This window comes from Montipora foliosa, chromosome 11 (assembly GCF_036669935.1).
Source record: "Montipora foliosa isolate CH-2021 chromosome 11, ASM3666993v2, whole genome shotgun sequence".
NCBI classification, from domain to species: Eukaryota; Metazoa; Cnidaria; class Anthozoa; order Scleractinia; family Acroporidae; genus Montipora; species Montipora foliosa.
In genome coordinates, this window is record NC_090879.1 from 20,632,610 (window position 1) to 20,657,831 (window position 25,222).

General features: G+C 40.6%; 1 protein-coding gene across 2 annotated transcripts in view; it reads right to left on the reverse strand.

The window, feature by feature from the left end:
• Positions 1–137: 137 nt before the first annotated feature.
• LOC137977728 (tetratricopeptide repeat protein 27-like) overlaps positions 138–25,222 on the reverse strand; it is a 52,897-nt gene continuing 27,812 nt past the window's right edge. For both annotated transcript variants that reach the window (XM_068825052.1, XM_068825051.1), the window contains 10 exons: positions 23,608–23,706; positions 21,899–21,951; positions 19,695–19,773; positions 15,672–15,758; positions 15,318–15,378; positions 14,482–14,534; positions 10,767–10,844; positions 10,547–10,658; positions 1,540–1,640; positions 138–940 (listed from right to left, as the gene is read on the reverse strand). In XM_068825052.1, the coding sequence (XP_068681153.1) occupies positions 824–940; positions 1,540–1,640; positions 10,547–10,658; positions 10,767–10,844; positions 14,482–14,534; positions 15,318–15,378; positions 15,672–15,758; positions 19,695–19,773; positions 21,899–21,951; positions 23,608–23,706 (840 nt within the window). In that variant the 3' untranslated portion in view covers positions 138–823. The remainder of the gene's footprint in view (positions 941–1,539; positions 1,641–10,546; positions 10,659–10,766; positions 10,845–14,481; positions 14,535–15,317; positions 15,379–15,671; positions 15,759–19,694; positions 19,774–21,898; positions 21,952–23,607; positions 23,707–25,222) is intronic.

A 25,222-nucleotide genomic window follows, 5' to 3' on the forward strand; every position in this document is an offset into this window, starting at 1 on the left:
TAAGACACTCTGCCAAAGCATCCAGAGGTACCGCTACCGCGATGCCGATTTTTATCCTGTATTTTAAGCATTTGGTCTACGTACGCGCAATTTCTTACTCCACTAATGCTTGCTTTAGGTGAGGCACAATGACAGCATAACGATAAAAATTCTTAATTCACCATAACCTTACAATTTTACCCAGTCCATGCTATTAAAGAGGATACCTTTTCCCCAGATACTGCTCATCACATTTACTGAAAACGGCTAAGTAACGCAAGGTTAAGATCCGCGTATTCCATAAAGTCAAAGAGACGTGTTGGATTTTAGCTCATTTAGTGCTTGTTAGCAGCAGATACCGTTACAGATTTTAACACTTAAAATACCTAGGTGAGCTTAGCTGTTTATAGTGATAACTGTTTTAGTTGGGATAAGTACATTTTTCATATTACACCTGAAGTAAATCCCAAATTTCTACGACAAATTTTATAGGAAAGCAATATTACTATGTGGGGAAACTGCGAAAGGAACAACTCACGACGATTGAAAAAGTAACAAAATAAGCAAGAGCAGGCATCTTTTCATTTCAGCAAATCCTAACACGTGTAGTAAAGTAATGCGTAAAAGGCTTCCTTATAATCTTTAATAATATCAAGTCATTGATTCGGTTAATCGCTCGGTAAGTTCATTTGTGGGGTTTGGATCTTGACATCGTAGTCTTGGTCCCTCATCAGAGTATGGTTCTTCGCTAGTTTCGTAAGTGAGTTCGTAAATTTGTGATAACTGACCAATTTTGAAAACCACCTTCTCTGCGCTTAGTGTCCCCATCAGAAATCTTTCAGTATTAACTTTTGAGACTTGAAAGTAATTCAGCAGTTCTTTGTAGGCTAGTTTCTAGGTCCACTACGTGTTGAGAAAGTTCTGGATGTACATGCCCTGATACTGCATCAGTGTGGAGTTTCTATTTTAAAAAAGTAGAAATTCAAGTCAATCTTCATTTATACACGGGGAACTCCTCAGGATTTATAAAACTTTATAAAATATATACACTATCTACCGGTCTACACTATAGTATAATCTAATCTAATCTACAAGTCACACTTTATAATTTAAAAAGTAATAAAGTAGAAATTATTTAACCTCCTTTCCACGATTGCCGTGTGTATTAAAATACTAATTATAAGTAAAGGAGGCCGCTCTAGCCTGAATGAAATGCACTCATACAGGAGTACTTGTTTGCCGCAATTCGACAAGGCAGGCTATTCCATAGCACCGCGCTACTATAACCAAAACTGTTTTTGAGATAATTAGTGCACGGCTTGGATACATCATTTCCAAAAACAAGCACGTAGTACGATTTTGTCAGGGGTAGTCCAATACTCAAAAATAGATAGCATTGACCATCAGTTCAAAACGAAGGGGCATCTTTGGCAGGTAAAGGTAAAGAACCTTATTTTGACCTGCCAGGAAACGAAAGTTACTGATAAACTTGTGGCCCTCGGTGCGCACCTTTTACAGGCAATAGGCAATAGGTTCCGTCAAGAACTGTTTATCACTAACCTTCGCTCTTGCTATCAATTGCTTGAGGATAAGCTTTGCCGACGACAGAAGCTGAACCGATTCTCTCTTATCTTCTTTTCCTTTACTCACCTGTGTGTAAACTGGGAAACCAGCGTAAGACAGGTTAGCTCATGAAATAGTTCTCAATAGTGTTAATTTCACTACCAAGACCAGTGTCAGCGACAAGACACTGTTACAGTTGTTTGCTCAGTGACCTGGCCTCAGAATGGTAGTGGGGCCGTCAGTTTCTGCTTCTTTCATGTAAAGTAAGTTGTTCTTACTCGTAATAGTCAAGCATGCGCCTGTTTGTGTATGACAGCAAGGTTTACAGGGCTATTATGATGAACACGACGAGGGAGAACTTCAATTCGACCTCAACACGCTACAGCAGTGAGTGAAAATTGGCAGCTTCGTTTTGACCCTGATAAATGTGCATGAGGTTCTACGTATAGCCCATGCGAAAGATCATACTAGCTTTCCCTATGAGCTCGCTGGTTGCACGCTTCAGCCTGTTACCACAACGGTTGATTTGGGGGTCTCCTACCTTGTTTAACGTGTTTATCAACGATATTGATGACCGCTATCCCCCGGGAGTTTCAATCAATACCTGTAAGTACGCTGGTGATTGCACCCAATACGAGCTGGTGCTGACCGGAAGTGAAAGTCACATGCATGATGTTATGGTGAAATGGAGGCGTGGGCAGAGCGGAATAAAATGGAGATAAACGCCAAAAAGACCAAAGAGATGTGGATTAGTTTTAAGAAATCTCAGCAGGTTCATGCCCCTAGTTCGATTAGAGTTGGAAACGAGGAGTTGGAGAGGGTAGAAGTTTTCAAGTTACTCGGAGTACATGTTCAGAGAGACTTAAAGTGGAATACTTAACAATTATTCCATGAGCGCGCGTTGGATATGAGATGGTAAATGGCCAACGAGGCGCGTAGCGCCGAGTTGGCTATAACCACTCTCATATCCAACAAGCGCGAATGGAATAATTGTTTTATTAAATTCCTTAAACTCCAAAAGTTTGGAAGTACGAAATACGAGAGAAAAAAGGGAGAAAATCCTAGCGAAATCGAAAAAACTCGATGAAGATGCGATGTTGTGTAATACCTGGTGGTCAGACAGACGCAGGCTCATTACAAAAACATTTCTTATCTTTTCGCGTACTTCTAAGCTTCGAAATTGACCCAGACTTTCCCCAAAAACGTTTTTCTTGTGCTTCATACCAAGAGAAATTTCGATTTCTGGCGTAAAAAAATTAAGCTTAGCAACGTTTAGTGCAATCATTTACCATATATGGTCAAACTACGGTATATGAGTGTGATAACCGAGATTGAGTGAACCAATCAGGGCACGAGAATTGCATTATCCGAGGTTGAGAATTTAATAAACACATATACGAAATTGTAACTAAACCAAGTAAGCGTCTCTACTTCCTGCGCGCGTGTCGCAAAGCCAACTTACCCACCGAAGTTGGACTGACTAAGTATATAACAAAAATTCATCCACTTCTTGAACACGCATCACCCATCTGGGGAGGCCTCCAAAACTATCTGGCTGAGGATCTACAGCGTATTCAAAATCGCTCTTTAGACATCTTAGGTCTAGCCAGAGAGACTGTGGAGCCCCTGGATGTAAGAAGGGACAGTCACACAGCACACGCTTTTACGGAAATCTTAGATTCAGAAGGTCTCCATCCTTGCTGTATATTTCTAATTTCAAGACCCCAATCGTATTCCCTTAGGGCTCAACGGGTGCGAGTTCCCATTCCACGAACGAATAGGAACATGAACTCCTTCATACAGCGTGGGGCTAGATTGTTAGGAAACAAATCATATAAAGCATAGTCTATATTTTATATTTATTTTATTTATTTAATTATAATTATTATTTTATCCTTATTAATGATTTTAATTGTAATATTGTACATTTTAAAATTATTGTAAATTTGATGTAATTCTGTTTAGCCAAAATCAAATAATAAAGCCTTATATATTGACTTCCACTCTATCCTGGAATAACCCCCAACAAGATTGTGGGTTTCCTTAAAAGGAATGGCGGTCCAGGAAACAAAGAAGTCTTTTCTCGTCTGTATAAGGCCCTGGTTATACCTATCCTGGAATATGCTGTTCCTCTCTGGTCACTCTATTTACAGAAGAATATTGACGCTCTTGAACGAGTCCAACGGAGGGCCTCAAAGTACGCCTTCCCGATTTCATATAAGGACTCTTCGTATGAAGAAAGACTGGGAATGCTTGGGTGGTCCAGTCTCCAATCAAGGAAGTCTTATTTATCTTTGTTAGAGTGCTGTAAGACTATTCACGGTCTTAAAGACTGAATGGAAAAAACAGTTTACTCTAGCTAATGGCTGTCTTAATTTAAAGGAATAGTTTGACCTTGTTTTACCATAAGAATTAAAAAAATTAAATTCAAAATAATCGTTACAGTTAAGGCCATTGTTAGAATTAGTAAACAGCGGAATACTCTTCCCAAATAGATAGTAGATGAACGGTATTTTAGCCTTTTTCGGAGCCAACTTAAAAGTTTTGTAAAATTTTGTTAATTTCTAGCCAATTCTTAATAATTCTTAGATTTTAAATTGTATTATCACTTCCTTTTATTTTACATAGGGAGCGTCCTTGATAGGGATAACCTCTGATGACGTTTCCTTTTATGTATCTTTTACATAATAAAAGATGATTTGATGTGATTTAAAAAAGAAAAGATGAGGCTATAGAGAGGGCCTAAAATGCCCAAAAATTCAATAGCTTGATCACACCATAGTTAATAGATGTAGGCTGGTTATGAAAGTCGACAAGTTTCTTTGTTTCATGTTTTTGTTCGCTTTTTGGCCTTGACCCTGCACAAAACCCGACAAAAACACGCTTTTTTCGGCAGGATAACCAATCAAAAGCTTCGACTAATTTATTCGAAATTAACTTGCGAACCAAAAACAAAAGATTGTGCAGGGTCACGGTCGGTTCAACATCTAATTGCGACTTATTGTTCCTGCTTTTGAAATTCCCAGGGTTTCATAACCAGTCCCTAGATTAACTATGATGACACAAACGAGATTAAAGTTCTAATAGAATGCAGTCTTTCTAACGTGCGCAGTTTGATGATGAGTTGTCAGTGGATTGTATAAAGACCCTGGTCCTTGAGCTGATTGGGAAGCAGAAGTGCGATGTAATTGGTTGTCTGTCAGGTAACAACGTTCTTAGCAACCTTGGTTTCTGGGACCGGGAAGAATTTTAACGTAAGATACAAAACGAGCGACCAGAAATGATGACCTCAACAATATTATTCTTAAAAACACTTAAAGACTTTTGACTATTACCGCCGACCGGACTACTGTGTGGGAGGTCCCGGAATCAAAAAACGCCGGGCCAACACTCATGGTATTTAAATAACTGAGGAGAAAGACTCTCTATACTCTCTTCGGATAAGGAAGAAAAACCGTTGTTCCCGTCTCACAACCTTTCAATGTTCATAACCCCGTGGGACGCAAAAGAACCCACACACTATTCTCAAAGGGCAGGGCATTGAGTTCCCAGTGTTGTGGCTTGTCTTCTGTGGTATAGCTGGAGGACCGTAAGTTGGAAATGTGCTAATTAAAGGCGATTGCGTCTCCCTGTTTAAATAAAGTCATGGTATCGTACTATTGACGGCGACTACGCCAAGTGATTTACCTACAATACGAACTAAGGTAAACTTTTAACATTTGACTTAATTTGTATTAATTGTTAATTTCAATTTACAGTGTCCCCAATTAGTGCTTCAGCGCTAGAACGTCTAGACACTTAAATAAAGTCCCTTTCCTTTCCTTTCCTTTCCATTAATCACTTTTAACAAACTCCACAACTTGCACCTTACAAAAGACTGACTGATAGCACCGAAGAACAGACAAAACTGAATGACTTTACTAACCACAGACCAACCCATTCCTTAACTTACAAGCCGGATCACAACGTACTAACCCCTTTTCAAATCATTGCTAACCTAACAGACAACCAATAATATCATTTTCCTGCCAAACAATCAACTCACAGACGATTTACCGACACCTCACTTTCCATTTGACTTTGAAGACGACATCCCCTCAGTCTGTGAAATGGTCAGTTACCCACACCGAACAATTAATCTCTCAGCTATCAAAAAGTAAGGTATGTATGAATGACCTTCCCACACCTGGAAGTATGTTGCCCCAGCTTATTGGAAGAGGCTCTCTAATTTCCCACCACACACCTCACAGTCATTACGTAAACTAATCCCATACATCAAGGTGTTTATAGCTCTATCGTAACTTCATGTGACTTTGTTTATGAGAATAAACACCCGAAATTCAAAATCAAAATAACGGGAATCAATTCTACCAAATCCGGTGACGTCACCTCCGGTTAACATGAGAGATGCACACCTGCTTCCGTGGATAATCAGTACACATTGCGAAGCCGTGGAGTTCGGAGAGTTTGTGCGTGGTCGCCGCTCGCTTCAATTTACCGGTAACTCTTATTGTTTTCTACAGTTTACCTCGAAAATTACGGGAAGGAAGTACGGAAGGGGAGTGCGTGAATGAGTTGTCAATTAAGAGCTTAGTGGAGAGCTCTACGTCTCGCTTTTCGCCGCCACATCCAACGTGGAGGCATTTACTAATGGAAAGAAAAATATAGTTTCCCTTTGAGTCCTCATATTTTTAACGTTTGAGGGAAAGAAAGTTATAGTTTCCCGAGTTGAAGTGGACTACAACGGACACGTGGATATCGATGCAGGAGACCTGTGCTTGGCAATCGCTTCTACTGGTTCAGTGCCGCTTCTGGTTTATCGAAATGGCTACATATAGGGAAATATAAGCGTTGTTTCCCGAATTTGAAGTTCTTGGTCATTCAGAGCTCAATATTTCTCGGTTGTTTACTTTTTAGGAACTACGCAGAATAGAACTTGGATGAGGGGATCTCCCCACAGCCTCCTTACTCGTGGAAAGCAGACACACAGGGTCATCCGCTTCCCTGAAACAATAGGCTGCGAGTAGTCCCTTCAAAGGACTTTTCTGAGGCAGTTGTGTTTTGTCACGCAATCGAACAAAAAACCGCAAACCTCCCTCGGTCTTTCTATTCCATTGCGTGACAAAACACGACTCGGAAAAGCGGGCCGCTCGACTGATTTATGAAGGGACTGCTCGCAGTCTACTGAAACAAGAGGTCTAGTAAGAGACTGAAGCCAAATTTAAAGCTCTGAATGGTCCAGGAGGTGATGAGCAGAAGCCCTCTAATGGTGATGGCGAACGCGCAGAGGTTTCGTCTGCGCTCAATGGTAGTCTTGCAAATTACTTAGGGGTATCCCCTAGGGCAAGTTTTGATAACGTAACCGAGGAGTTCTCGGCAACTGACAAAATAGGTGAACAAGTTAACGCCAAGCTGGCCACTGTGCTAGAAAAGCTTATCAAAGGCGATCTCCCTAAACCGAAGCTAGAGCAGCTGGTCGAAAAATACATAAGACCAGAAAACTGCTAAATTGTTAGTCTCCTCAAACGTGAACATAGCTATTTGGAATCAGTTGTCTCCATATACCTATTCCACACAGGGCTCCTTATAGAAAGCTCGACAGTTTCATGTTTTCTCATTTTGTGCCATTATCAATGCCTGTTAAAAAGCATCGGGCGAATTCAAGGCTACACTCGCACACTCCTTTGCTCTATAGCATTGACAGAAAACCGGGAACTGAATCTTCGTCGCCGAGAATTTCTGAAACCAGACCCGAACGCCCAGTTTGCCCCTTCAGAGGAAAGAAAAAGGAAAGGAACTTCAAGTGTCTAATCGTTCTAGCGCTGGAGCACTAATTGGGGACACTGTAAACTGAAATTAACAATTAACGCAAATCAAGTGAAATGATTTGGAATCAGGTGGCAAGTGTTATTCTGCAACGCCTTTCTTAAGGGAAAAAAAATTCCTACCACAACCAAGTAGAAGCAAGGCGGTCAAAATCCCAGTCCAAAAAGGTGACAAACCGCTAAGCTGTAATCCTCAGGTTGGTTACACGAGTAGCGTTAATAGTGTTATTAGGTCAGTTGCACCTTTGACGAACAATTACAACACTTCTGACCAATTACGAAAAGCAAAGGTTTATTCCGACACATTCTTATTACAGTGTGTATCTACTGTGAATCTTTCTACACCAGGTTACACCCCAAGCTCCCGGCATCCAGAATTCAAATGTCCTATTATTGAGCAAGAAGCTATTGATGCAAAAATCACTGAATGGTTTCAATCGAAAACAGGAGAAACTGTTCCTCCGATATTCCTATGACCAAAAGAGGAAGTTGAGGTTTATATAGTTATTTTCAATTTGAGGTCCCTAAATCAAGCAATGACCTACTGTAAGTTCAAGATGGATACTCAACGATCTGCCATAAGGCTGATGAAGCCTGGGTGTTTTATGTCCTCTATGGACATACGCAATGTCTTCTATTCCATCCCTATATCGCCTAGCTCCAGAAAATACCTCGAGTTTGCATGGAGGGGACTTCTGCCTTCCAGGTCTGGGCCCAAACCATGGGACTGACAAGTGGTCCTTGCCTCTTTACTAGGGTACAAAAACCAGTGTTTCCACCGTACTCACCTTGTAAGGACATACTTGTTTCTGTTATATTGTCTACTTTTTTTACGTGAAGGATTCTGAGGAGGCCTGCCGTGAGGCTACCTTACATGCTGCCCAGTTATTTACTCGCTTGGGTTTTGTGATTCACCCGACCGAGTCTGTTTTTCCTTCTACGCAGTGCCCATAGTTCTTAGGGTTTCTGTTCAGTAAACGCTACATCCATGCGTATCCTTAAAGGAGGCTGACAAGGTCGTTGTTTTGTGCCAGAAAGCCTTGTGACATTGATAGGAACTTTAGTATCTATTTTCCCTGGGGTGTAGTTTGGTCCTCTGTATTATAGACACTTGGAATCGGACGAAGAAATGGCATTCACATCTCTTAAGGATTTTCGTTGTGAATGTGCCTCCGTCTGCTGACAGCATTGGTGATGTTAGAGTGGTGGGTCACCTCCACAGCTCTGCGGGCTATTGACCGTGGTTCCCCAAATATAAGTTTACAGTAGATGCTTAATCACTCTCCGCGAGGCTGGGGATTATGTCCTTACTCGGGTTACTGTCCAACCAGCACATCAGGATCATGTCTGACAACATGACTTCTATTTCTTACATCACTGATGCCATCGGGGATGCAGGAACAAGGAATGCAATACCATGGCCTATTGAATTTGCTTATGGGCCCTTAAAGAAGCAAAGTTGGCGTTCTGCTGCGGATCAACCGAGGCGGTTTAATGTAACTTCAGATTCTCTTTCGCCCCGTTTTTAAGATGGGATAGAGTCGGTGGGAACTGAATTGTGGCTTGTTTGAAAAAAAAAAGTGTTTTTCGGTGTTCCATAGATCGACCTATTTGCAAGTAGATTGAAATATCAAACTAGTATCTAAGCTTCCTGGAATCAAGACCCACATATGCATCATATGTGGATGCTTTCTCTGTGAATTGGTCACACTTCACTAACACTTATCTTTTTCTCTGCCGGTACGTGGGGATGCTCACCCTCTGGGCCTGAAAACTGCAACTTTTGAAATGCAAGGTGTCAGGCGACAGTTCATTAAGGGCAACATTCCGGGCGAGATTGCCAACTTACTCATGTCCTCTTGAAGCGAATGATTAGCGACAACAAAGCAGTATGACGTTCACATCCGCAAATGGTGCGCATTTGGTCTACAAGAGAGAACTGATCCACTCAGTGCCTCCGAGTGTGAACGATGTATTAAGGTTTCTCCACGCTTTCATATTACCCGACTGTCATACTCGACGATTAATACAGCTCGCTCAGAACTCTAAAGCTATTCAATGGGATATGAATTTCCTGGTTGTCACTATGCTGTGGATAACCATCCCTTTATAGTGCACTACCTGAAGAGTGTGTTCAACTGCGGTTACAACCTTACTCCTCGATATCAGGTAACATGGGATCTTAATCCTGTCCTAGAGTATGTGGAACTGTTGCATCCTTTGGGCAAGCTCTCTCTCGAAGACCTGACCTTCAAACGGCTAGCTTTAACCCTCGGGGGAGCGGTGTCAAACACCGTCATTTCTGAGAATTTATACCATGGAGAAAACTCATGATTATTATTTATCCTACATCCAGGATCATGTCAAGCCGGACAGAGCTGGGGAAAATCCTCATGTCGTTTTTTGTTAGGAAGAACCCTACAATACCCTAAAGAGTCACTTACTCTACTCTTGAACACCATCTTGGAAAAACCCAACTAACCGTGACCATGGCAATGGCCATCTTCTCCTTTCATATGTCATGCCTTATTGGAACGTTGGTACGAGTGCAATTGCGCGATGGATTAAAGCTGTTATGGGGGGATATAGCGAAGTTTAAGGCTCAGCGCCAAATCAGCAACTGCATCGAGAGCGGTCAATTGAATCCCACTGATGAAATCCTGTAACACATCGGACGATCTTGCCAACTAACTTTTCCTAAGTCCCATATATAACAAACCCGTTATTGCTGGAAATAGCTTTGCTGGAGCTGTGCTAGATAAATCGATTTTGTGGGTTGGAATAATTCTGTCCACGTTTATTGCTGTAAAATCTCATGTTAACCGGAAGTGACGTCACCGTGATTGGGTAGAGTTAGAAAATTAAACGAGCCTTACCTGTAAGGTGAAGTTTGATTGTGATATTTCCACATCCCTGGTGACTCAGTGAGGGTTAACATGCCCTCCCTCACACTTTTTCTACTTCCCACCTCGTGTTCTTTTCCTTTGTATTCATTTGTATCTTGATAACCGTGTCCACCTATCATATTATCCCTTAATGATTCACCACGGATATGGTAGAATCACAATCAAACTTTACCTTACAGCTAAGGCTCGTTTAATTTTCTAATTCTGTTTTATTATTTCCAAGCTGTTACAGGAAACCGAAGGAAAAATGAGGGAGTAAGAGAGACTGCTTACCATCACTGAGGTGAAGAGTTAACGCTATAACTTCCTTGAATTGACTTATGTCATTTTCCCAGCCTGAAGACTGTGTCCTAGTTCGGTGTGCTTTGACCAAAAAATGCAAAGCCTAAAAATTCAAAACATTTAATCACCGAAATATGCAAAAAATAATGCGTGCATGAGACATCAAACATTTCGATCATCTCAAAACGAGAGTTAGCGAAGCAGAGCAAACCTTTTCTCTGTCTTCTTGAGATTTTTCTTTCCAACAAAGATCCGAGTAAAGTTTCCACACCTCAGAATTGTTGGTCACCTAAAAACATGAAAGACGAGTTAACATGGTCAATTGCCACTAACCTAAATCAACTGTTCACGTTACATCTCCAAAGGTTTCGCTGTTCAGTCTTTCTAATTCCTCTCAAATGATCTTCAAAAAGGAAGCGAACGGAACCTTGTCGTCTTTGGCAGTTGTGCCAAAGCGGAGAATAGGCCATTTCCGAGTTCAATTCTGCCTCCTCTTCAAAGCGAGTCTACGTGCGAAGTTTTTGTGATGGTAATTAGTTCTACTTTACATATGAATAAAAAATAATTTTCATAACAAAAACTTCGCACTTAGACTCGCTTTGAAGATGAGGAAGGCCAGAACTCGGAAATGGCCTATTATGATGTGCCACGGCTTTGTGCGCTCCCTGATTTTGGTACTTTTATGCCTTGAAACCGTCTCTTTTGGAATCGTCTTAGATACAGATGGATATGTTTTTATATCTGGTAAAAGACAGACTGCTTTCCTTGGGAAAAAATTAAAGTATGACAGTAGAATTCATGATTTTTTGTTAGATAATTCTGGCTTTCGAGGCGAATGATTCAATGCATCTTCGTCAACCATGGAAACAATGGGGATTACAATCAACAACACTTCTGGTCCTTTTGTCTTCTTTGCGGTAAATTGTTTGAATCTGAATATTAAATTACCTTATTTAAGACCATCAACAATGGCATTCATAGCATTCAGGTAAAACGATACTACAAATCTCGTATTACCTACTACAACAATGAAGTGGCTTCACTGAATTTTTTGGAATTGCACATTTAACTAAGTGGCGATATACACCCGCAGCCCGGCCCTGATTCACAATTATCAATATACCAGTGCGAATTACTCAACGCTCTCATGGCCAGGAAAACAGCCATTTATCATGCAACCATTCAACATCTACTCGCATTTTTTCGAAAACAATGTCCACTCGTCACTCAAGCCTGATGACAATAAATACAACACCATCGTCAAAAAGGAACATGGAAGACTTATGTCATGTCTGCCGTGTATCGCACACATCGAGGTCATCAACAAAAGCTCATACGCCTGATATTGTCGTAATCCCAATAATCTGATTACCATTCAGCGATTGCCTTTAAAGGCCAGCAATGCCTGCCATATGTCTATGTGTCTTTTAAATGCGCGCTCTATAAATAATAAGGCGCTATTAATCAAAGACCATGTAGTTGATCATCAAATCGACATCTTGGGGATTCCTGAAACTTGGACCAAGTCAGATGGGTTATCCAATCGTGTTGTGAATGAGTCCCCGGGGGATATTCATTCGTCCATGTACCATGTTGACTTTTGAATACTTGGAGGTGAAATTGCTCACTGCATCAACAGTTGTTAGAATTGCAGTTGTTTATCGCCCTTCTCCGTCAAAAGTTAATAAACTTACTTCCGCCCAGTTCTTTCATGATTTCAACGATCTGCTCGAACACTTCTCAGTTACCTCTGGTAGGCTTTTGATCATGGGTGACTTCAATTTTCATGTCAATGAACCATCTCGTGATCGTCTGGCGGCTAAATTTCTTGATATTGTAGACTCTTATAACTTGGCCCAGCATATTACAGAGCCTACACACAAGCGTAAAGGCACGTTGAACTTGATAATTACAAGGGCAACTGAGGATATTGTATTGAACTATAATGTTGAGGACCCTGACCTATCTGATCATTATGCGGTACACTGCATTTTGTTATTGGATAAGCCCACTGCTAATGCGCGCTTGAGTGTAGATGGTAGAAACCCCTCGCGCAACGATGCATTGTACAAATCAGCCACTACCGGTGCCAGCTCAAAGGCAAACAACTTCCAAATTATATTTGGAATTGCGTCAGGGCCATTAATTAATGGCCCAACGTGCCATGTACGCTTCCCTAGGTGCAACTAGCAGGCAGTTCGGGATCTAGTGCACAGGGATTCTGTTGACATCATAAGGCGTAAGAGGGGTAAATGGGGATGTTAGACCAACAAAGTACTGATTGATGTTTTCGCAGAGGTCCTGGACAGACGAGATGGTTGTTCTGCCAATTAGTTGATGGTACCATTGGTCACGAGCGATCGAAGATCCCGACAAACTCTTCACATTTTTCCACCACTTATCTGCAATTTTTGATGGCGATTTGGACTTCGTTGCACCTGCGGTGGAACTCAGGAGAATCTTTTCCGAATTTTGAGAGCGCTTTTTGTCTACTGGATATTGAAGTCCTGATTCTGGGGGTTATCCAGGGTTTATCTGACTCCTTCGCACGGGTTGACTTCAAGGGTAGGAAGAAGTCAATCGCCGCTGATAGTTTATACTTATCCACACACGATGCAATAGAGAAGAAATGATCCCAGGAGAAGGCGGTCATCCAGCGGCCAAAGCTTCTAATGGCGCTGTCTCATTGAAATTGACCTGCGCAGTCGCCGAGATCTAAGACAAATCCACAGGGTCTCAGAGACAGAATCATTCAGCTTGAGGACGGGAAGTCTAGAGAAAGGGATCCGTGCATCGGACATATGCGGCTACTCCACCACACATAATCCTTGAGTTGGACGGCGGAGTCAGGGATGTTTTCGTGAAGCCAGGACTCTGTTATACAGAATTCACTAAGCAAACACTCGCAAGTTCGTCGATCTTTGGAGTAAGCGAGCGGGTATTACACAAGAGCACAGATGGAATACTAGCATCACCATACGAGCGATTGTTATTGCCCTGAAAAGTGGAGTACCCAGGGGAGGCTGTGCATGTTGTCATAGATACGGTATGCAGATCGCTGCAAGTGATTTCTGTAGCAATAGAGAATAAATTATTATTCGATCGCTTTTTCCCTGCTCTTTTTCCTTTGTATCGAAAAATCCCTTGCTGTTTGAGCTGGCTGAAAAAGCACTTATCATCCCAAGGAAATGGGGGCTGATGCCGCAAGGCGAGTAGTTCATGTCTTGAGTATTGAATATGGCAAATAGGGTTACCGCGGTTATGAAAATTGCTTGTCAAACATGGCTGGTTTGTTTCAGGAACTCCAAGACCCTCACGCGTAGGAAGCGGCTACTTTGGTTAATCACCACCAGCAATTCCGGGGCCAGGATTAATACTGACATCCTTAAAAACCGTGATGTCGAACAGCGGATCAAAACCTGGGATAGCCAGAGGTAGAAGGCCATGTTTACACCACTTGGTGGTCGCTCGCCTCGATTTATAAATTCCTGATTCAGCAATTCGTAAGCAATAAGTTGTAACGATGGCAGTGAGATGGTCTTGCTGACCGACTATAGAGGCGGCAGTATACGCCAGAACGTAATAGTACTAAAAGTAGAGACAGCTAACATAAGCGTAGCCGCCATGGTTGGGTGCCAATTACCTCTTGTTTCTGCAAAGTCAAAAACTCAATCTCATAGCCGAGGTTATTTACACCAGGTAATTCCATCGTTTTGGGAATAGCAGCTGCATTATTATTCATCAGCGTCTTGCCGATTTTGGGGCTCACTTGTTGAAATTCACGCACGCTTTCAACAGACCTGTTTACTTTCGTGATTTATGCACGCGCTGCGGCCCTATCGGCACCACTGACTTACACTCTTACAACCCAGTGACATAGTGTGTAGCGCACTTACAGTGTACTATCACAACAAAAACAAACGTACCTGAGAAGTAAGCCTTCCCATTAGTTTAAGAAGGTTCGGCCTGAGATCCGACGCTTAAAACAAAGGAAAAAGTAAATGAATGAACTATAAATTCACAACTACCTTACCCCTTCCCCCCGCAGTCCACTACATCCCTAATTGATGGTTTGCATCTGACGTCACGGCGGCAATGTTGGAGGTAAGAAGAATAACCTGTCTCTCTGCTGGGAGCTAAACTTGATTATCATGCAAATTCTGCGAAAAGAAATTGTATTGTATTGCCATCCAACATGGCCGCCCTGTCACGAGGGTGCAAACCAAGAATATGCCTTCCTTCAAAATTCCTTACTCCACTAGGGAGTGTAAGTGGACAACAAGTTAGATAGGCAAGACTTGCTTTCAGTGAAGAATGGAAATACCGCCAAGCCTTTATAATAGTACCAAACATTTACAAATTTCACTGTTGGCAAAAATAAACGCTGCAAACTAATTACACGAGAACATAAGTCAAACAAGCTATTAAATTTATTTCAACAAGTAGACATTGAGGAAATTCTAGGAATTATTTAAGTCGTGTACGTACTTGATAAAACTACTGGTGAATGCAAGAGCTAGGAAACTGACACTAATTAGAGTATTCTTAGAGTACAAACTATATTTTACAAATGCAACTTACGATGTTTCAAGGTGTAACGCGCCCGAAAAAAAGACTATAGGCTATTCACTTGGTTAACCTTAACCTTAGCCCTAACCCTGACCCAACATTCGAACCTACGACCATGAAGGGGCTGCAATATTCTAAATAACGTGATAGATACGCCTGGCAAAGTCCACCGCCAGATGACCTGCCACCATACCTGATTTTTTATTACAGTCTAAGAGTCCCTGATTCACAGCTTTTACTAGAATTCCTATTATCTGAAAAAATAACAGACATTTATTTCATATCAACGGCTGTAAATATTACTGGGAAATCTAGTTCGTTATATCGAGGGTCTTTCTCAGGTTTTCCATCGCTAAGCCGAGGACATGGTTTTTATGGTGGTTTCACTGAAAAGTGCCGCTATGGGTAATTGGGTGTGGGTCTTGGGTCAGTTCAATTTAGATCTCGGTACCACTTATTGCCAGGATCGATGGGAAGCCCTTTCCGCTGCTGCTGTCCAAATGATTTTTGTTATTCGCTCTTAAACAACTGTGGCCATAATTTTAACCTCAACATCACAGTACTTGTCACGCAAGTCCATCAAGCGATGATACGCAGTAATAGCGTCACTGAAAGAACCAACATCAACAGAGACCTGTAATGAGAATAAACCAAGATATAACAGCATAAGATAAGTTCCTTCAAGAATGAAAAAAAAAAGATCAGTAACTTTCGTAGGTAAATAACATGTCATTCCTTGCATGTTAAAATTTGAAACAAACTCTTCATCAAAATCAAATCTGATAGCCTTGAGAGCACGACACCGACTTAAAGAGTCAACTGCGAACAAAACAGCGACCCCGAGCGTTTGACTCGTTAGAACGATCAAAGTGCCACTGTCGTTACTGAGAGGCTACTTTTGTACTTTTGCCGCGAGACGTTACTTTTGTAGCCGCAAGAGGACTGGGGCCCGCCCCTATCCACTCGGGGCTACGAAAGAGCCTGTTCGCAGGCTAGATAATGGTGTAACAGCACAGGGAGATCTCATATGCGACTAGATACCCAAAATAATGCATGTATGAGAGGTGATCCACTTTGCTGAAACTTAACCCTGGGGATAGAAGTTAGTGTTAGTTTTGTAAGTACTGTGACTGTGAAGCGAGTTGTTGATACCCTTATTTCGGGTAACGTTATCAGTGGCGTCGCCAGTTTTAATATTGTAAGTAGTGTGTACTGTAAATAATGTTGCAAATTAAAAAAAAATTCTTCTATTTCTCCAACAGGAATAAGATTACTCTTTCACAATTCCTTTATAAAGAGCTGTGCCATGTGTTCAAAGTTCCCAGCACAGGTGACAGGGTCTTTTTGAATAAGGTCTGATTTTTGCTGCCAGGTCATATTGTTAGTCTCATCATCAGTTAGCTCTTTTTTTCTCCACAAGTCTAACAAGGATTTTCAAAAGATGCGACCACCTCGTTTCTGCTGTAGAAAATGAGCAGAACCATGTGGGATTACCTTTTTGCATTTTTCAATATAAGGTGGTGATCCTCTCTAGTTTTTTAATACTCTAAAGCGTTCATCAAGATGTAGTAATTTATTTACACAATCATCTGATTTTAGGTCACCTGCGTATTTCTTCCCTTTGGATTTACATTTTCGAAGAGACAAAGATGCGCTATTTTGAATTTGTTTGATTTGATTTTCAACTTATAAAAGATCTTTGGTACTGATTGTGCAATTCTCCTATCTCGACTTCTTAATTCCTACTTACACATTGTGCTGAAACAAACTCCTTGGTATTTTTCTCTCCTTGTTATCAGGTCTGGTTTTACCACAGAAATTGTTGGGAATGCCAACAACTCAGAGTCTTTGTTCATAAATATACCTAATGGTCTATTACCCTCTCCTGGTGCAAAGCTAGATACCATCTGCAAATTTCAGTGATACCTGGTTGTTGCAGTAAAGTATATGTGACACCAAACGGTCCTTCTTTTACTTCGCACCACTCATCATCACTGTTGTCTGTGTTATTATTGTCATTAGAGTTTGTTGCAATCTCATCAATACGTCTATCGACAGTTACTTGAACATTTTGGATGTTTTCAGCAAACGTTTGAATGTAATCAGGAACACTACTACTTGTGGTAGGAACATTTAAAAATTCTTCCCATTCATGCATTAATGTTACTAATGCCTACAGCAGTTGGATCTGAAAGAGCAGTGAACACATTTTCTTGCCAATTTTTCTCTACTTGTATTTGCTCGTTTTAGAACAATTCACTAGTCTACACAAGGTAGTTTGCTCCTTCTAACACTTTGGCTGGTCGGACATTTTCATACCTATAATGATGCTTGTAACTTAAGCGTCGTTTCAGTTTAATTGGTGTGGTTTATGATTCATTAATGGTCCTTGGTGAAGTAGTTACTTTTGAACTCACATCAGCTGGCACATTAACAACGTTACCATGGATAGATAATTGACCACGCCTAGAAAGTTCACGTATTTGCATAAATGGAATGCGGGGTTAACCCTAAATCCTAAGGGTTCTTGCAAAAGAGTTTTTTTTAGGAAACTGTATCTTGTTTGCTTTAGAAAAGGCTGGTAACTTCCCTTCAGTTAGGTTAGAATGGCAAGAAGAGCAGATACATTCAGTATTATCAACACTTTTTGAGCCAGTTATACACTCCTCCGACAAACGTTACAAACATTTACAACTATATTGGTTACAGTTACACTTAAGAGACAGATGATCTGTACCATAATTGATCACAGCAAGTGCATGTATATTCAATATCTCCTGATAAATAGATGGTTTTCACAGCGACGTCATTAAATTCTAACATCAAGATCGCAAGGTCTTCTGAATTTTAATCTATACGAGGTTGAAAATGACCTATATAGAAATATATTTTTTTTCAAGTTTCCAGTTCCGTGATGTCTTTCGTTAGGGCTAGGGTTAGGGTTGCGCGACACCATGATCCAAAGATATTTGGTTGGAAAAAATGTCTATCCCTATGAATCTCAACAGTTTGAGCCTTTTAAGTACATTAGGAGATGTGTTCATAAACATCTATTTTACCTCATGAGCCAAAAGTAAGCTCATTCATCGCAAAGTGGACAACAGATGTTTTTGTTGATTACCGGCCGCCATATTGGTGGACCACTTTGATCCACCAATATGGCGTCTCCATACAACTCTGCAAAGTTGCGTGAAATGCTTCCACAAATAACTCAGAAACGATGAGCTGCACAGACCTGAGAATTGAAGAGGTGGTTTAAAAAATTGTTTCCTACAACGTTCCAAGTTCTTGGCCTTTTTTATTGAGTGGTTTCGAATTAATTGTTTTGTTGTGTGACAGTGAAAACGATCTACAGCTTTTCTCCAAGAGAGTATGAAGGTAAGAGAGGTAATCCCTCATATTGGCCCTATTCCCATCGTAATCTTTCTTAATTTTTTTTGAGATCTCCTGCGAGATCCCGTATTCCCACGAGGGTTAACTGATAGCCAATCATATGTCCCCATTTTTACCAATGTTGACAGCTGAGCGAATTCCCACGCAATGATTTGCGTCGTTCGCGAAAATGGGGACATGATTGGCTACCAGTTAACTCTCGTGGGAATACCGGATCTCACAGGAGATCTAAAAATAACTTAAGAGGGATTACGATGGGAATATGGCCAATATGAGGGATTACCTCTCTTACCTTCATACTCTCTTGTTTTTTCTTGATACACATAACTCTTATTTTGTTGGTTCAATTTTGTTGAACGCTTAGTAACAGATTGATCTTGAATACACAATGGTCATGACAAGTTTTTTTTTTATGTTTCGCGGTCCTTTGGGTAACAAGATAAAAACGACAATTAGAATCTCCTACTTTCGAAGATTTGTTACATCTGAGTTGGAAGGTTCTCTGTCGCGGGGAGCATGTTTATATTTGCTCTATCGGTTCTCTATCGATGTTCTGTTTATATTTTATATTTGCTCTATCGGAGATAGAGCAAATATAAAATATAAACAGAACATCTATCTGGAGATCGGTACCGATTCCTCATCAGTTTTCCATACATAATCAATGACCGAGTCTTTCGACAATTCGTCATTCTGGTCCGCCACACACACTAGCGTCTGGAAGCATGGGTTGGTTGCTTGAATGCCTCACTGTTTTTCGTGTCAGTCATGTTGTTAAAGTTGGATTTACATGGCTTTGACTCATAACTTGATAAACTTCGTGATAGCTTCGATGTCACTCTCCAACTGGAAGTCATCTTCCGAATGGAATTTATTAATCCCTCGTGAGCTTAGGGGATCGACAGAGACTGTCTTCGCACCATGTGTCGGTCGATTCGATTTCGACATTTAAGTCTGCGCTTTGGTGAGTGATATAACCCTAACCCTAACCCTAACCATTGACACTTCTTTTGACAAACATTCCCAACACCGCTACTTTTCCTCAATGGTTGAAGTTAGGAACACCCTAATATAATCATGACATGCGTATACATTAACCAAGAAAGCAAGACGTTTGTACTCTTTCAAGAAGCTTTTGTCGCATCAGCTTTACGAACGCAGTAGGCACGGAACTCACCAATAGAAAATTCTCCCAGACGTGCCAGCTTTCATAGTTTCCTTTAAGCGATTCTTTGAGGGTAAGGTGTGCACGTGACCTAAATAAAATCGTAAATGGTTTGAATCCAGGGGCTCGTTTCTCGAAAGTCCCCATAACTTTTCGGGCCCGAAAAGCGATTTAAGGAACTGCCTTCCGCTTGTTTTCATAAGCTGGTCTTTTAATATGTTTTGAAGATAACAAAAAGCAAAATGATAGTGAGGTTTGTCGACTTAAACTCTCTCCGTTCTTAAAATAAAGAGGCAATTATGACACCCGAAAGAGGCCCAAAAAGTTTCGGGTCTTTCAAGAAACGGGTCCCAGGAGTCATATCATAATAAAGGAAGGTACGATCGTCCGGGTGAGTGTAGTCCTGAGAAGGACTTTTTAAGTTGACATTGACTGACGTTTCTGAGCGGAAGTCATGTTCAGAGTCAAGTGATTTGAGTAACGTCAGTAAATACTATAAAAACTGTGGTCTCATGGTTATTGGTGATGTTATTGGGCGACTGTCAGTCAAGCCTAGATGTAATTGGCTGTCAAGACTAAACAGTGATTGGTGCATTTCTATCCGTCTATATGTCGGGTCTAAGTCTAAGATGTATTGTAGAGACAGATCGAAATCCACCAATCACTGTTTAGTCTTGATAGCCAATTACATCTAGGCTTAACTGACAGTCGACCAATAACATCACAAATAAGTTGACCAACGACATCTACGACCTGAGTCTTCATACTATCTACTGACGTTACACAAATCACTTGACTCTGAAGAAGCTTCCGCACAGGTCGTCGAGATGTCAGTCAATGTCATCTCAAACAGTCCTTCTCGGCACTACACTTACCCGGACGATCGTACTTACCCGGTAACTTAATTATGACCTTAACTAGTAACACAAAAAGCAATTTTAGAAACCACGATATGTGTCGTGCGTGAAATGGGGCAATGTGAGATGTCCGTAAACGAAATATGACAAGACAATGTGTATATTATCTTATTATATACTCTACAAAATATCTTGTTTCTGATTGGCCAAAGGCGAATGCATAAATAGGTTATAGAGTGCAATCCAGGTTATAGAGTGCAATACGGAAGTTGCTATGGAAACACCAGGGAAGCGCCAAATTTGAACACCAAAGTGACAAAAAAATGGCTGACAGTCGGTTTGCTTTGTCAAATCAAAACATCGTTGAGCCACTTAAAGAACCACCGACAACCAGTGTCCTTTGCGCGCCTTTGTTGTTGTTATTATCCGGGCAATCGAATCGGCCGGTTCGCTTCAGAAACATCCCGTGAAGAAGAACTTCTGCGAATTCGCTGTTCGATTTGTTTTTTAATCCAAACGCCTTCCTCCTTTCGTTCCATAATCTTAAGGTTGAAGTAGTGAGCCAAATAACATGGCGCTTTTCCTTCCTCGGCGGACGACCTTTCTTCACAGTTTTCATTTCGATTTTAACACGAACACAACACCCAAATAACGCCAAAAATACAATATTTAAACATTAAGGAAAATATTAACAAAGTTTAAAGCTACTGGACATCCAAAACACGACGATGTGAGGCGATGGAATTTGACTTTTCAAGAAATACTAGTTTCTGTATTACAGAAAATGGCGCCGATAGCTTGCACGCCCGCAAAGACTTGTGGTTGTCGGTGGCCCTTTAAAGAAAATGCGAAAAACAAAAACACGTTGAAAGCTACACAGACCTGGTTCAATGTCTGGCAAACATGGGCGACTGAAAGAAAATTAAACCCAAAACTGGAAGAATACGAGCACGAACAAAGTAGCGCGTTTGAGTAACTTTGTTGAGAATATAATCGAGAATAAAATCGTATGAACCTGCTCGTGCATTTCGTGATTTATGGTCACTCGTGATGTTTCGAAAGTTCTCAAATTGCACTCGCCTACGGTTCGTGCAATAGACCATATTCGTATTCTTAGTATTGGACTGGAACTAGCATGCAATGGAGGCTAATGCGGGGAAATCTTTTCAAATGCAAATACTTGTTAATATATTCCCCCGCATGAGCCTCCATTGTCCAATACTGAGAATACGAATATGGTCTATTTTGAGAACTTTCAAAACATCACTCGTGCCCATAAATCACGAAATGCACTCGCGTTCATACGATTTCCTATACTAATAACCTTAAAGTACAACTGTATAGAACACAAATACACACTTTTGTCCTTTCTTTATATAGACATGAGAAAGATTATTCCAGGCCTCCGCATTCTGTTGGGAAAAGGTTAGATAAAAATTAGTACCTCTAATTATTCAATGGAACTGGAAAACAAACACGCGAGTTGCACTGTTACTACATCTCAAAGGGGGATTGTGGCTCAGTACCACCTTTGGTGGTGCTACCACTGGCCAGGTTTCCCGGGCAACATGAAAAAGGCTTGTTCAGACTTGTGGTCGTTCTTGAGAACCGGTAATGCAGGGGCATAAGTCTGAATGACGCCTATGCTGAAAACAATTTAGCGTCTTCAGCATGTGTCCAGCACTGAAGGGCTCTACCGTGCTAGCGTGGTTTCTGAGATGTCGTCTCAACACTTAAACCTTTTCAAAAATATCGCTGTGTTAATATTAGAAGGCGAGATCTTTGTTTCTGGGGCCAGGAGTTCGGTCACCGAGGTAAAAATGATTTGTGACTGATGCTTGTGATAGAACGGACTTCTGTTTTCGTACGCGGTCTTTTTACCAGGAAACTGGACTGATATACAAAAACCTAAAACCTTTTAATTGAGAAATATGACTCGTGCTCTCGTTGCAATCGCCCTCGTTGTTGTGCCACAAGTTCACTGCACTGTTCTGATGCATCGAATTCAGAAAATTGGTTCAGATTCATTCGAAAAACAACAACAAGTACCTGGAGCACTTGGCATTTAAAAGTGCTACGACGATCAAAGAATCAGTTCCTTTCTTCCTTCAGATTTTGAACGTGTGATTGTTTAACACTTGACTGGCCAAATTTTGAGCTTTGATTTTTATCCAAAGGTTGTTTACTTCGAATATAACTTTTGGATTTCACGGTCCGCCATTACTCTAGCCTGCGAACGCAGATGTATTTCCGGTCGTCTTTTCTCTTCCCCGGAAAAAAAATTTTCAGGGGATAGAAAAGACCCCTGGAAATACGTCTGCGTTTGCAGGCTACCATTACTCACGTTCTAAACTGACCAATTGGACCTCAGAGGGTTGGATCCAGGGAAAAGGTAGGTCATTTTCTCACAACTTAAATTTCAGTGTGTAAGTGCATAACACGAGTTTAAAAGTATGAAAGCCAGAAACTCCCGTGCTGCATATCAATTCAGCCGCGTATACACGCACTGCATTCTTAAACTATTGAGTCTTTGACGTCATTTTCTCCTCGATCCTGCTCTCTCAAGATTTCAAAGAGAGTAGTGGCAGTCCATTAAATAGGAAACTTCCACTTAAAATAAACAGGTGAATTTTTAAAATCAAGGATCAAAACTTGGCTCACTTAGTGTTTAGTTAACATAGTTTTGAAATCCAAATAAAAATACAAATTGATTTTTTGGTCATAGCAGCACTTTAAACTGCAGGCCTTGGTTGTTCAAAAGGTGGATAACGCTATCCACTGGATAAATCACTATCCAGCGGATAAGGGCTAGCAAAACCGATTGAGTTGTACAGTGGACAGTGATTTATCAAGTGGAGAGCGCTATCCACCCTCCGAACAACTGGGGCCAGATTAGTCATTCTATTTTGAAATAACGCTCTCGATCTCATTGCCAGCTCTGCTGCTAAAGCCTAACATAAAAGCTAAGTGATACGAGCACAAACAGTTATAGACTCCGCCAATGAAGGGTTAAAAATGTACAATAAGAAGTGACGCTTAAGGTAATTACTGAAGGTTACAGAGCATACCCGACTATCAAGTGAAACACAACGATGAAAAGCCGTGGCGGCAACCTCCAAAGCATCTGTTGCCAATGCAGCACAACCGAGCGAGAACCAAACACCTCCCTGCATTTACAAAGTGTATAACTAGCAATAATCCAGGATAACTGAGGTGCGTTACATTCCTGTTTAGTCATCGATGAGACAATTGAAAAGTATTTGTATATTATGGGGAAAATTGCTTTGTATCCTTTTCTAGTAATTGCTCAGTGATGAAGTACTAGAAGTATTTTGACTGTTACCTTGTTGCTAATAATTTTATTGAAAACAATTATGGAATACGTGTATCATAATGCAATATCAGTTTTGTGGAATATAAATATACTTTCTTGCTGGATAGCCAAGCAGTAAATATCAGCCTCTTTAATGCTAACAAAACACAGCTTCCCGCAAATACAAAATTTACATAAAATATAATTAAGCCTCATATACGTTCTTTAAGACGGCGGGAATAGAGAGTATTCATAGCAAAGAAAAACCAGCCTTTGTTCAACCCACTAGCCATTTTCTCGTTATTATAAACGCCACAGGCCCTCATGAGAGGGATGCAATGATACTGCAAAGCTGGCCGACTAGTTGTGTATTCGAGCTAATTTACCTGGTTCATGGTTCATGGTTTATTTATTTCACACTATTTACATAACATTAACATAGAAAGAAAGGTATAGTCACAACACATGGTTACAAGATAAAATAATTACAGTACAGGTTATAAAATGTGTATGAAGGGGTAGTTTCTAAAGAAACTGTGGTGCTGCGTCGGTGGGGAAGTCGTATACAAAAATTTGGTTTATCAACGGAGTTGATAATGTAAATTGACCACCGTACAGAGATTCTAAAAGCTGACGTTTCGAGCGTTAGCTCGACGAAGGGCTAACGCTCGAAACGTCAGCTTTTAGAATCTCTATACGGTGGTCAATTTACATTATCAACTCCGTTGATAAACCAAATTTTTGTATAAAATGTGTATGGTGGTCAAAGTAGCGAAAGCTTTCTAGTTAACCACCACCTACTTTTAAGTAAACGAAGAAATGACACTGAGCTTTACTGGGATATAGTAGGAAACGTTTGTAGAGCCTAGGACTAATGTACAGAAGAAAATTACATGTATATAACTTAAGCATGTTAGAGATATACTGAGAGAGGTTAGGGTTAGGGTTAGGGTTACCCTAACCTAACCCTAACCCTACAACGACAAACAAAAACAAAAGAAAATAACGACACGTGATCAACAACAGCAGCGGTAACAAACACAAAAATATAAGAAGACAATTATTATTATTATCATTATTATTATTATTATTATTATTATTATTATATTTTATTTTAAACAAGCTGCATTATTATTATTAAATAGTTACGTGCTATACATTTGACCATTAAACAGAACATATATTATTTGATTGACAAGAGATCAGGTGGGCCTTATAAAGGTTCTTAAACTTGTTAAATGTTTTTGCTTTTTTTAGTGCCAAGGGACAGTTTCTCACATGACAGAAGCAGAGTACTTAAAAGTAAATTTGCCTATGTTAGTTCTAACTTGTGGTCGGTAAAAATTAAGCTTAGCAGAATTTCTGGTGTT